The 13,872-nt window shown below is 37.5% G+C and overlaps 1 protein-coding gene across 1 annotated transcript in view; it reads left to right on the plus strand.

Annotated features, from left to right (window-relative positions):
• PTPRN2 (protein tyrosine phosphatase receptor type N2) overlaps window positions 1-13,872 on the plus strand; it is an 808,683-nt gene that overhangs the window by 714,612 nt on the left and 80,199 nt on the right. The window contains exon 13 of the mRNA XM_063452665.1: window positions 4,891-5,103. Within this exon, the coding sequence (XP_063308735.1) occupies window positions 4,891-5,103 (213 nt within the window). The remainder of the gene's footprint in view (window positions 1-4,890; window positions 5,104-13,872) is intronic.

Below are 13,872 nucleotides of genomic sequence, written 5' to 3' on the forward strand. Positions count from 1 at the left end.
GGGATAGATTGATGGGAGAGAGTGATGGAGGCATAGATCAGTGGGAGAGAGAGATGGAGGGATAGATCAGTTGGAGAGAGAGATGGAGGGATAGATTGATGGGAGAGAGTGATGGAGAGATAGATCAGTGGGAGAGAGTGATGGAGGGATAGAGCGATGGGAAATGGAGATGGAGGGATAGAGCAATGGGAAAGAGATATGGAGGGATAGATCAGTGGGAAAGAGAGATGGGGGGATAGATCAGTTGGAGAGAGAGATGGAGGGATAGATTGATGGGAGAGAGATGGAGGGATAGATCAGTGGGAGAAAGAGATGGAGGGATAGATTATTGGGAGAGAGAGTGATGGAGGGATAGATTAATGGGAGAGAGAGTGATGGAGGGATAGATTGATGGGAGAGAGTGATGGAGGGGTAGATTGGTGAGGGGAAGGCTTATGGGGAACATGTGATAAAAAAAAGTAATGGACAAAGTGTGAAGCAGTCAGAAGGATGAGAAGAGGCAGTCATGGGGAGAGAGCGATGTGAGAGACGTTCATGGGGAGAGAGTGATGTGAGAAACGGTCATGGGGAGAGTGATGAGGAAAGAGAGTGATGGGAGAAACAGTCATGGGGAGAGTGATGAGGAAAGAGAGTGATGGGAGAGAGTGGTGGGATACAATGTGATGAAGAGAAAGGTAGTGAGGGGGAGAGAGAGGATGAGACAGTAGATAAGAGAAGGGTGGATGAAGGATCAGAGAATTGATCATTATAAACACACACACACAGACACACACACACATGAAAATTGAAAAAAAATTATGAAAAATAAATCTATATGAATAGAATGATAGACCCACTCAGGGGAGCCCCCATCCAAAGAAAGTACCCCCAGTGATTCTGTAACCTGTGACACGAACACTGAGTAAATTCTATCCAAGGTACAAACTGCCCACTACACAGACAGGGTCATTATACATGGGGGGGTAAATGGAATTCTAGGCATCGGACACATTGTATCATGCTTTAGGAGCAATCCCGGCAGCAAAGTAGAGCAGTCGCCATGGCAACCAGTGGCACGTGCTTTGCGGACGCACCGCTTTCATACATATCCCCGATTTTGCCTCTTAATCATTATACTCTAATGAGGCGCGGTTTGCCTGGGTCTTCACCTGCGTGACAGTGGGGGCTTTATTCACTAAACATCGAATTATTTCCACAGGAAAAAAAAACTAAAAAAAACTGAGGTTTTGATAAAATTCTCCAATCCAGCTTTCTATAGTTTTATCCTCAATTTTACCGTTCGAATTGTAATTCCCTGCACTTCGGTGTTTAGTAAATAATCTCAGTAAATAATGTGGTGTCAGCAAGCTATATATAATATCCCAGTCTACAAATATAATCAAATAAACCTCATCCACCAGCAATGAGCTCAGCACAATATAAAAGATATTATAGTATCAGTGGATTTTCTATTTTTCTGTGTGTATTTTATTTATTTGGAGGTAATTGATGCCATCATAATATGTTACAAAATTCCAAAGAATTCTAAAATCTCCCCTCCCATCCAAAGCAAGCAAGGAAACAAATGCATCTTTTAGCAGATGTGTGTGATGGACAGCAGTCAGAGAGAAGAGGGGGGTAGAGGGTGGGGGGGGGGGTGGGGGGGGGGGGGGGGGGGGGAATATGTGCAAAAAAAATAAAAAATAAAAAAATCCCTTTTAACCATTAACTGTTTAACTGCCAGAGAGGGTGTTCAATGAGGCTTTACTTATATGACATAATATTCCAAGCAGTGTTGATGTTTTAACCTGTTAATTACAGTGTTGATTTTTAGGGATCAGATTTTGAAAAACAGTGAATAAATGTGACTTATTTATTCCGAAGTTATTTTGGTGACAGTTTTCTTTTATGTCATTTAAACAGATATATTTAATTTCTGCAAGAGAGAGCCTGATTTACATTCTTTTTTTTTTTTTTTATCCAGTGCATTAAATCTCCTATTATTTAACAACAGAAACCATTATTTTGCAGTTTGTTTTTTAAATTAGAAGGTAAAAAAAAAAAAAAAACAGAAACGGTAGCATATCTAACACTATCATTAGTCTATCTATAAAAGAATTAATAACAACAATGTATTATATACATGATCTGAAAGCACTATCATGATTTAATAAATCGCAATGGGGTGTATTCACTGAACAGTAAATTATTGTGAATCGAATGTGGAATCTGCAAATCTTAAGAATATATGGGAATGAATGAAATATATTAATTCGTTTAAAAGGCGTATTCACTAAAGTCCGACCACTAGTGATTTGAAGTCGAAAATACCCTAGCTGTGACTATAGGTCAGATTGAGAGTTTTTTTGTTTTTGTTTTTTGCAAAATCAGCTATTTTTGTCTGCATTTTATCATGCCTGTTTCTGTTCACTTCAATGCTTTCTTTGGTGGGTAAACCCTTAAATGTGTAATTGAGGAGGCATTCCAGGCCATGGTGATCACCTACAGCAGGCATAGGCAACCTTCGGCACTCCAGATGTTTTTGACTACACCTTCCACGATGCTTCACCAGCATTATGGGTGTAAGAGCATTATGGGGGATGTAGTCCACAACATCTGGAGTGCCGAAGGTTGCCTATCCCTGACCTACAGTCTATTAATTAAACATGGTGGTGCGATGGATTGGAAATCGAATTACAAAAAATAGGCAAAATTTTTTTTTTTTTTAAATCTTTAACTCTGTATAGTCACTGCTCGATTATTTTAGTCTAAGTTTCTCATTTCGGTTCAAAATTCAGTGAATTCAGAGAATCAACCCTTACATTGTTATACTTAGTATAGTATAGAATTGGACAGAGATATTTTGCAATTCTGAGGTTTTCACTTTTCAGTGAATTAATAATTAAAGGCTTTCAGGGTTATTTACCAAGCTGCGAGTTATTGGGAATTGACCTGGGGATCTGGCTGGATATATAACTGAGCTTTGACCATGACTGTAATTTAACCCATTCATTGATAACCTGTCCATTTGCAATGCAAACCCCATATTCCCTCCATATTAGGGATAATATTAGGAGTCCTCCTTTTACACCCCTCATGTGCTTCTCCACAAGATGTTCTGCAGCTTCTGAGACACCCAAAATAGGTCAAACACTATAAATATTAGAAAAGGGCTGGTCACTGGGATCCACTGTGCAACATAATTGCAAATCTTATAGCTTAACCCCCCTCCCCCCCACTCCCCCCCCCCCCCCCCCATGCTTAACAGGGACAAGGTGGCAGTTTAACTTCTTCAGTACCAAAGGGTGGTGAAGGCTGATGAAGTAGGCAGTTAGTTTCATTGTTTCAAGCAGGAGGGAAAATGGGGTGTCAATGCCAGTTACCAGTAGCACCCAAGGGTGGGGGACACAGGAGACCTGTGCTGTGCATATGATTTGACAATGAGATTTGGCTAGCAGAGCAGGATTCAATGCAAATCCATTCTACACAGCTCTGAGTGGGCTCTTTTCTCCTCACTGTCTTTCTTTCCTCCTCCTCCCCTCCTCCCCCCATCTCTCTTTCTATCCACCTCCTGGGGCTTGCCAAGCCTAACAGTCCTCCTCCATCTCAACCAGGCAAGTAAAGCTTTGAGAAGTCTCATTGAAGCTCTCGATCCATTAACTCAGCGCCTGCAATGGCTAATCCACTGCACTAAAGGCAAGGAGGCTAATTAATGGCCAGCTTTTACAGCCAAGCCAGCCTGGTGATAATTGATTTGGTGGCCCTTTTATGATGCTAAGATAAAATGGACCGGTTCTCCTGTAAGAAGTGCTGTGTACACTGCAAGACAGGGGGATAGTGAGGATTGAACAGCTGAACATGGATCAGAGAATTACTAACAGTCAAGAGATAATGAATAGGCCAGCCAGGCATTCATGGGGAAAAATCCATTTTGTTAGCACTCTAATATGAGGTGCTGGAAAAGAGTTCGCTAATTGTCCCCATCTTGTATCCTATGGGGCCAAGGGAGGGCTATAGTGGCCCCACATCCCCCTCCAAATTCATTTTCCTGCTAATTGTGAGCAGGGGAAGCTGACCCAATCTCCCTGTCCAATCTTTTCAATTTTTTCCCCTCCTTATTCTGGGGGGATTTTTTTTTTTTTTTTTTTTTTTTTTTAATTGTTGCTAATGTACCTTTCGAATGAAACTATTGAGAGACAATTATTGGACGAGTTTTGCCCATGGATGGGATGTTAAAGAAACAGAACGTTGAGGATTATAAACTACAGATCATCTTATCTGCAGGATTCTAATAGAGGGTCTGCTTGCTCACACAGAGTGCACGTGAGTTCATTAAATATCTTATTTCTTTATTTAATTTAAAAAAGGTATTCTATCACTCTAGTTACAATGGGCTGAATCGCAGATTATTTTTTTTGGTTTTTTTTAAAATAATCTGTGGTTTTATTTTTTTATCATATTTTTTTTTTTTCTTTCACGATTGTCCTTTAACTCTAATACATATCTGAGGGCACAAGTACCTGACACTGGGTGACATGAACTAAATGGTTATCTGTTATGAAAAACAAGATTTTTTTTTGTTATGAAAAAATGATTTTTTTCCTTGATTCACAAATACAAGTGTCATTTTGTGTTTCAATGTTTTCAGTTGACTTTTAATGTCTGATGTCACAGTATTTCATAAGAAGTATTATTTTTAATGTATTATGTTAATAATATAATAATGGTTTATTTTCCTGTAATTGTGTTGCATAATTAGCATATTGTTATTTTTTATTATTATTTTATTAGAAGTAAAAAAAAAATTTTTTTTTTTTTTAAAAAAGATCTGATTGTTTGATTATTGCATCTAACTCTGGGGACAATCTGAATTACTAACAAGATCTCTCAATATCTTTTTTATTTCCACAGAAAAACAAATTTAAATTTTTGACTCACCACTTAGAGGATGAAGATTCTACAAAATTTATCATTTTGACTCTAATCTCCATCGCTTGTATTATTGGGGTCCTCACTGGTTCTGGGGTGCTGTACTGTCTGAGACACAGGTCTCATCACAAGCTCAAGGAGAAGCTATCAGCTTTGGGATCTGACCATACTTCAGATGCCACCACCACTTACCAAGTAAGCAGACTCCACTACTCCTTCTAAAACTCACCTACATCCTGATTTAACATGCTACATTGTTCCACCTACTTATTATATGTATTTATCTCTGTATCACTGGTTATTCGACTAAAAACATATTGACCTACATTTTGTAAGTTAGATGGTAAATTATTTTGAATATATCAATTTAAAAAGCATATATTTATTTTATCCCAACCCAGCCTGGTTATTTTGGAATGAATCCTTTTAGTATATTTTAAGAGTAGTATTTGCTAATATCCACATCCCATCCAATTCATAGAGCATTGCTTTGTATTTAGTGAGAGCCATTATACAGAATGCCCATCTAAAAGCGTCCTCTAACTTGCACACTATCCAATCGGCTGCTGTGATTAATGAGGGGGTTTCGGTCCCTGCTTTGGAAATATATAGAGGCTTAACCACCCATCGCCACTTCTTGTCATCTCCTAAACATTACAGGGAGACTCTGAATGATGTATAACTTGCATTCACAGAGCACAGCCATGGTTTATATAGAGAGAGTAGGGGCTCAGCAATCAACCTTCATTTAGCAGTAGCTTTCTAAATGGAGATTTTAGTTTATTTTAAGCATGCCATTGTGTTATATACTTGCTATGTATCATAATGTATCATTATACCTAGGAATCTTATATAAAGTGTATTTTTATTTCATGTTTCCCCCTTTTATAGCCCAAAATCAATGCCTATTTAAATCTGTCTAATGCAGCTATGTACATAAAATCATTTAGCATTCATTCAGCAATTGTTTGCTATATGTATATTTATAAGCACTAATTATTTGGGTCAAAACAAATACTACATAATATGACACTGCGCCTGTTTGTGTAAAATAAATACATTGTATACAATTTAGCATGCAATAAATAATATATAATAATAATGGCAGGTGTACATTTTAACTATATTATTTATAAAGATGAGTTAATTACATTGTTATCATTGAACATATTCCTAGTATTTTATAACCGAGTTAACTGTGCAATTTATAGTTTTTTGCATGTGATATTTGTGTATCTCTCTCTGAGATTATTGATCCCATTGTTTAAACAATGCCTTATTCTGACCATCAGTTATGACAAATCAGCCCATTGCTTACATTTCCTAAGAAAATAAAGGATTTGTCACAATTATCTTTTGCAAAGGTCATAAGAGTACTGTATAAATGAGGAATACCAAGAGTTAAACAGCTCGCTGGTAGACCTGGGGTTAAAATTCACAGCAAAGTGCACTGGGTGTCTGAGTTTATAATGTTATTAATAAGAAATAATAAAAAAAAAATGTAATCAATATCATATTCTATCTTACAATTCTAATATTGATATTAAATCACTAGTATACACTGCATACTAGTATACATAGTATACATTGTGCTAAAGTAGAATATGTGGGCTTCTTTTTTTAAGTTTATGTTGTGATTATTAATAGGAATAAAACCGCCAACGTGTTATTTCTATTTAACAAGACCGATCATTCAGGTTAGAGATCTGAGAGGTCGAATCGCCGCTGGGAGCCTGGATCATGTAACTAATAGTTTTATTCTGACCAGCGGTTTGTCTAATAGTGTTCTATTTAGAGCCAGGGATAATCATTGTCAGATCAATAATATTATCGAAACTAATTAATACATCTTAGAAATTCTAAAACATATTGTAAAAGTTAATTCTAACATGTCCTTTAATAGCAAAAAATAAATTAATTAAAAAGAAATCCGTGTTTTATTTTTTTATTTTTTCACCATATAATAGGAGTTAAAGGAAGGCACTGATGTCATGTATTACAGGGACAATAGAAACATGTATAATCTTTCTTTGCTAATAAAGAAACCGTTAGGTTTTTTAAAACGTTATCAAAGTTTTTGTTTTTTTTGTTTGCTTTTTTATCAAACAATTACATTATTTTGTTTAATATTATATTGGCAGCATTTAGGTTTTTTTTTTTTGTTTGTTTGTTTTGTTTTTTGATTTAGAATCCAAATCGTCTACTCGCTTGAAATTATTTAAAGTCGGTTACCAACCCTGTAACTCGCTGTTTAGTGAATATACTCCTTAGAAATATGTTCTCTTCCTTTAAAATATCAAACCGCATGTATTTCCTTAATCAGTGTAAGCTCCCAGAATGCCGAAACGTTGTTTCTTTGTACCGTATACAATGTATCAGCTGGAAAGGTAAACATTCTAAAGTTCTTTTGATAATATTTGACAGAGCAAAAAACATCAAATAACGCATATGGCTTCAAATAATGTGACGGTTTAAACAAATTCTATTTTGGTGGGAGTGGGTTTCTAAGGTGTTGTAGACATAATCAGCCTAGGTATCTAGTGTATTTGTGCTATATTGGCATTTTATTTTAAAATCATTGATTAAAATAGATTCCCATCACTACTAGGTGGGTTCCTTTCGTTTTTCTGATTTTTATTAATTTTAATATTTTTTTTTTCTCCCTTTTCTCGGCCGTATTTTTCTTGCAAGCTAGTAACGGCAGTGCAGCTCCTATCACGCTGAGCCACCGTCCGCTCATGTGTCCTTTTTGCACATTTGGGCAAGATGACTAAATGACTATAAGTAGCCCCTTAGTCGCTATTTATCAGACCGTTTGCGATGCCAGTGGCTGAGAGTGATGGCAGTTGTAGTTCAGACCAGCTACCATGCTGTTGAATGCTGTCATTGTGAATAATCTCCAAACAGAAGCCCCCAAGAGTAACCGGTTTTTGTCACTGGTCCCATTAGAAGGTGATTAGCGGTGGATGGTAACCTCCTTCAGTGATCACAAAGTATTAGTTCTGCTCTGCTGGTCCAGACTGATCCATCCACATTGCAATCACCTGACTTGTCACCCTCACTAACCCTTTCCTGCTTTGTCATTCCCTCCGTGGTAAGAATGCGGTGACCCTTGCTCTAAAAATGACAGGCAGCTAGTAAAATCTACTAACAAAAAAAACTGCACCACTTTGTAAAGGACTCTGCCCCCCCCCCCCCCCCCCACTCACTCCATTTGACTGTTTCCTATTTTTGGGCTCTGTTTTCACCTTTGATCTAAAACAGGGTTGCCCAAAAGGTAGATGCCCAGATGTTTTAAAACCACAGCTTCCATGATGGGTTGTCATTCTAAAGCAGGGGTCCTCAAACTCCGGCCCCTCAGATGTTGCTGAACTACATACAACTCCCTTGATTCTCTATGGCTATCAAAGAATCATGGGAGTTGTAGTTCAGCAACATCTGGGGGGGCCTGAGTTTGAGGACCCCTGTTCTAAAGGCTTGCACAGCATCATGGGAGTTGTAGTTATTCAACATTTGGGGATCTTACCTTTTAGGCACCCCTGATCTAGATGAATATGTGCCCCTCCTGCAATCAGAGGATTAATAGATAAGCCATTCTCAAGTCTTTGTTTTACAATGTTACTGATTTAAATTCATTCATACACATAAAATCTGTTTCATCTGGTCACCTGAATTCCTCCTAAGGATTTATGGGGATAACAGCAGTCTTGGCAAGCTGTGAGTTATACTCCTTAATCTTTTTATATTAATGGGGATCCTAGGAATTCTGCTCGTCCCAAAAAGGCCGCTGAAAGGTTAATTATAATAATATTTGTCTATTTGCCCAGATTTTCTCTCTTTTCCTCTCTTACCCCAAAGGGGTTAAGCAGCACCAACCTTCACCCCACACCCACCCACCCAGTCCTGTGAGCAGCTCTCCGTCTGGGCTTTAAGCCTTGCATGTGAGCACTGTTATTAATTATCCTTCACTTAGAAAATGTAAATAGCTCAGTCTATAGTGTATATGTCATTTATTTAGTTGTGAAAGCTGCATAAACCACCTTGTCACCGTTCGCCTTCTAAATGCCAGTAACTAATTGCCCAGACCCTGTATTCACTATTATGTGTGCAGCTACTGGTTCCCCCAAACTATTGGTTTCTTTAAACAAATGCAACCTGTTTAGAACAAAATTCAGCATAAAACTCTGTCTGTCTATCTATAGTATAAATTTCAATTTTTAAATGTTAAGACCTACCTTCTTACTAACCGTATTGCCTCATTCTTCATAGGCAACATAGACAGTGTATTACAGAGACATAGACAGTGTATTACAGAGTCTTGTTTTGCATAATAATTTTTGGAAGTTTTTCATCTGTATCTGTTTAGAAAATCAAAATGTTTACATTTACCAAATTAAACAATAATTTTGAAGGGGAAAAAAAAAGTGTCCCGGAAGCTGATAGTACGGGCCACTATTACCAGTAGTAGATGTAAATGTTAACTAGTAGTGAGATAGGTTTCTAAAAAGAGAAATACATTGCACCCTAATGAAACACAACCCTGAGTCAATTGAGCCATATTTTATATCATGGTAAAATTCGTAAAGAAATATCAAAAATTAGATATTTTTTTGTTGTTGTCATGAAATATACCAGGTCATTCTCGAGTTATGATAAGTCAATATTTAGTGAATAGATCTTAATATTTGTGGGATCGACAAGTAGAAGCAAAGTCCACCATCAGCTCTTGATGATCTTCCACCTGAGCCGAATGTAGGATCTAAGACCAGGTCACCCAATTCCAGGTCTCCCCTATTTCACAGTAGTAATGGGCTGTGGCACATGCTGAGAGTCTTCTGGTCATTATATTACCATATAGACTTCACATAATAACTAGGATGTGCATAATGAGTAACCATGAAACCAGCTGAACTCATCTTCTCAAACAAAAATTTAGATGATGAGGTCATACAACAGGCTGTCCCATCATAGGCCAAATTCTTAAATGTACACAATGTCTTGTTTTTTTATTTATTTTTAAATAGAAAATTTCACAAGGCTATACCAAGGCCAACATGGCAGACAAGGCGATCAATCTGCTCATTTCCTCAAAGGTTAAGTCTATTGGATTATTCTTTTGGGGGAAAATACATTTGGTAGATCGATGTTTCAGTCTGAAGTGTGAGTCTTGGTATACACTTATGGAACTTTGAATTATTAAATGGATTTAAAAAAAAATAAAAAATACTGTAGTGACGATTACAGAGTCTCTATAAATATGGCCTATTTTATTCTAATTACATAATTTAATTGAATAGTGAACATCATTTCCAAGTGCCCTCTCTCCTTTTAAGGTCCATTTCTTGTAGGCAACCTTTGGCACTCCAGATGTTGTGGACTACATATCCCCTGAGGCTTTGCCCGCATTATGACTCTAAGTGGATTATGGGAGACGTACTCCCCAAAAACTGGAGTGCTGAAGGTTGCCTACCCTTGCTCTATTCTGTCCTTCAAGGTTTATTTACTAAACGAGGAACTGGGGGAATTGAACAGGGAATTTTCAAACTTTATTTCAAAATAGCCCAACCGGATTCATGATCCAATATCAACATGTTGACATATAATTAAAACATTCCTCCTTCTACTAAATCCTGGTTATTCTTCTTCTTCTTTCAAAGTTCAATCATTAACATCAAAAGGTCTGAGCTGCTCGGAGCTTGGACATCCTTCTATGAGATATATTGCTCATTAGTGAGACTATTTATTGTTGCAGCCTGCTGTAATCCTAATGGTTTTATTGCAAGTGATATCATCTAGCATCGAGCTTTTTAAAGAAACTTTTATAGGCGTTCTAGTCCAATAAGGGCTTGGTAGGCCATATTTATCTTGCTACTAATAACTGTACATAGTGTTTGGGCCCGAATCCTGTTTACACACCATATATTGCGATGCTTTGTATATTAAGACATGAGGAAGGGCTCGAGCTTTGCATTATCTGCCACATTTATGAATGAAATTGTTGTCTTGTTTATTACGAGCCTTGAATCAGGCGTTTTTGTTCTCTTGTTGTTGAGAAGCCAAATGGGCGTACAATGTTCTGGATTAACAATCTCTCGTTCTTCTATTGTGCTAGACCAAATCCTGGAAATGCTGCTTGCTGATAGATCTATTATATTTTTTGTATAATGGCCAACTCTTCAAAAGCATATATTGTAATTATTTTTGGAGAGAATTCTTTTTGATACCATTTTATGTGCCATCTGTTTGGGAATGATGGGTACATAAATATCTAATGAATTAGTTCTAAACATGTATATATCGTTGCCTGATACTTAGCTGGTAATATCCTGCAGTGATATTGAAGATAATAAGGAAGGGGTGGAGGGGGGGGGGGGAGAAGCATGGAAAAAGTTTTGTGTCTGAACATCTATTGTTCTGTCCACAGAGAGTGTCAGGAGAACAGAGGACAGAGCAGCCTCAAATGCTTTTATGTATAGAAAGCTGCTAACACATTTTCGCTCTTTTATTTTAATTCTTCGTGCATATTTGATGCTTGCTTCTTGCATGAATCTGTTGTCATTTTTTGTCATCTCTAAAAAAAATTTTTTTTTAAATGAACTTTAAAACTCAATTCTTAAAGCAACCACATTTTTTTGTTACTATTATAATATTTATCTCATCACCGCTTATAATTTCTATTATGCAATGTTCACGCACACACACACACACTAGCATGTCGATCCACTTTCTGCATTCCCAATTTTGTGCCCATTTAAACATATCAGTATAGAAAGTTCTCTCCTGCTGTCATCAGATATGAAATCCCAGCTTAGTTCTTTCACTTCATCTTCATGTTTCGCTGCTGAATTCTAATGTGTATCATGCTGTGCCAAAGCCAGACTCGAATGCTGCATGTGACCAAATGTGTTTCCTTTCAATTCATTAACATCCTGACCGTGGCTGACTTGTTTCCCTGTGCTGTCACTGAAGGCATCACAGTTGTAGTGTCTGCCAAAGTATGCCACGTAAAGACAAGTCATGCGTTCAATACAGTGAGACAAATGTTCCCAGATAAGAGGTGATGGCAAAATCTGACAGCTTGCCTTAACCCTTATGAGATGGCCTCTGTATTAGTAAGTAAAAGGGGGCTTTTTAGGTTGTGATAGCGGTAATGCTAATGCAGTAGTGAACCTATTGGTAGATGATGTCAGCAACAATCGATCAATTAAAAAGTAATACAATTGGTGCATTACCAGTGTTTTAGGCTTGGGAGATGTCTACCGCTACCACTTGATGAGAGTGGTAGATCTTTCTAAGCATGATGGGAGTGGCAGTCCAGAGCTGCATCGGGGTGCAGGCATACTCTGCAGAACTACATTACCGTAAAAACATCTAAGTTCAGAAACAGGCCCTAGGTAGCTTACCAGTTTGGCCCCCGCTCTTCATTCATTACAAAAAGGAAATTCTAGGTTCCAGGGCCCCTGTCTAAACCCTGGGATCTAGGCAGCTGCCTAAGGTCACATTATGTTTAATCATGCTCTGGTTAACATAGTTACTGAAGCCAGTGCAGTTAATGACCCCCATGCTCTTGGTTTTTGCTATGTAGAGAAGCAGGTCTTAAATAACCACATTTATATTTCAGGAAAAACCCAGTAATGTCCAATGTGGATATTTAATGTGGCCTCTTAGTACTGCTGATTTTCTAATGCCAAAAGGTAAAAAGATTAGTCAAATAATTCAGAAAATACATAATGGCGAGCCAGCCAGTGTTACCTGCTATTCATTCACTGGCAGATCTCTTCAATGACCTATTCCACCCCTTGCAGTACTACAACCACTGCTATTGAGCACATGATTCGAAAATCTGCTTAGAGATGTTTGAAGCCAGATATCTGCTGCCAATATTAATATAAAGCTTGCTTACTTTTAAGAAGGAAAAAAAAAAGTCAACAAATCAGTGAGACTTATTCAAAAGCTAAGGCTAATTTTTCAAAAGCTAAAGCTAATTTTTGATCCCAAATTATTTTTGCTTTTTTCTAAAGATTTATTTTAATCCAAGTTAAAATGAAATCTTTTTGTATTATGCGAGCCCCTCCTTCCAGCGATAAGAGGAGAGAGCCGCTCGTTATTGTACACTGTGACAATCACAGTAGTCTGTAGAGTTCAGCCTGTTTAGAGTGAGACGGTTGTTACAAACCCACGCCTCCAGACTCTTAAATAGCCTAGAATTTAAAGTGACAACCACAGCATGAAAATAATTGTCCAGAACTGACCAAGTACGCCAGCCTGCTGGCTTCACAAGTAACCAATCCACAAATAATTAAAAGTACATATAAACCATTTTAACCCCATTTACGACAGATGATGTGTCAGCACTGATGGAATATTAGAGGATTTGTGTAATCCATTGTCCTGGTTATATTAACAGAATCAGAGTTATTCATAAACTCTGAATTTTTTACATTTAAATTCAAATAGAATTTTTCTGTCCGCTGTTTTTTGCCTCAGTATTTCCAGACCTAATTTGCAAAAAGTTGAAAGAATAACACCAATTGAATCAGAGGTTCCTTACTGACGGTATTATGTCCTCTTTTTTTTTGGCTTCAGAAGAGCATTATGGGAGATTGCTGGACAAACACTCCAATATCGGGAGTACCAAAGGTTGTGTACCCTAGATTCCTATCCTTCGGATCAAGGCATGTGGGCTAAATAATACAACCAGGCATGTAGTAGACCCTTTAAACCTAGAGAGGCCTGTTTAGTCCCTCACACCCTCACCTAATTTCTGGTGTTTTATTAATGGGTTCTACTAGACCTCCTCTGTATCAGGAGGATCTACTTACAGTTGTAATAAAAAGTATTCAACCCCCATTGGAGATCAAGGTTTACAGACTTTCATCTGTTTGCAGTGAACAAATCAAACAAAAGCAATTGAAATAGCTCATCACAGTGAATTCATCAAGTGGTTCCCCAAATGCAACTTAT

Source organism: Pelobates fuscus, chromosome 4 (genome assembly GCF_036172605.1).
Source record: "Pelobates fuscus isolate aPelFus1 chromosome 4, aPelFus1.pri, whole genome shotgun sequence".
Lineage (NCBI taxonomy): Eukaryota > Metazoa > Chordata > Amphibia > Anura > Pelobatidae > Pelobates > Pelobates fuscus.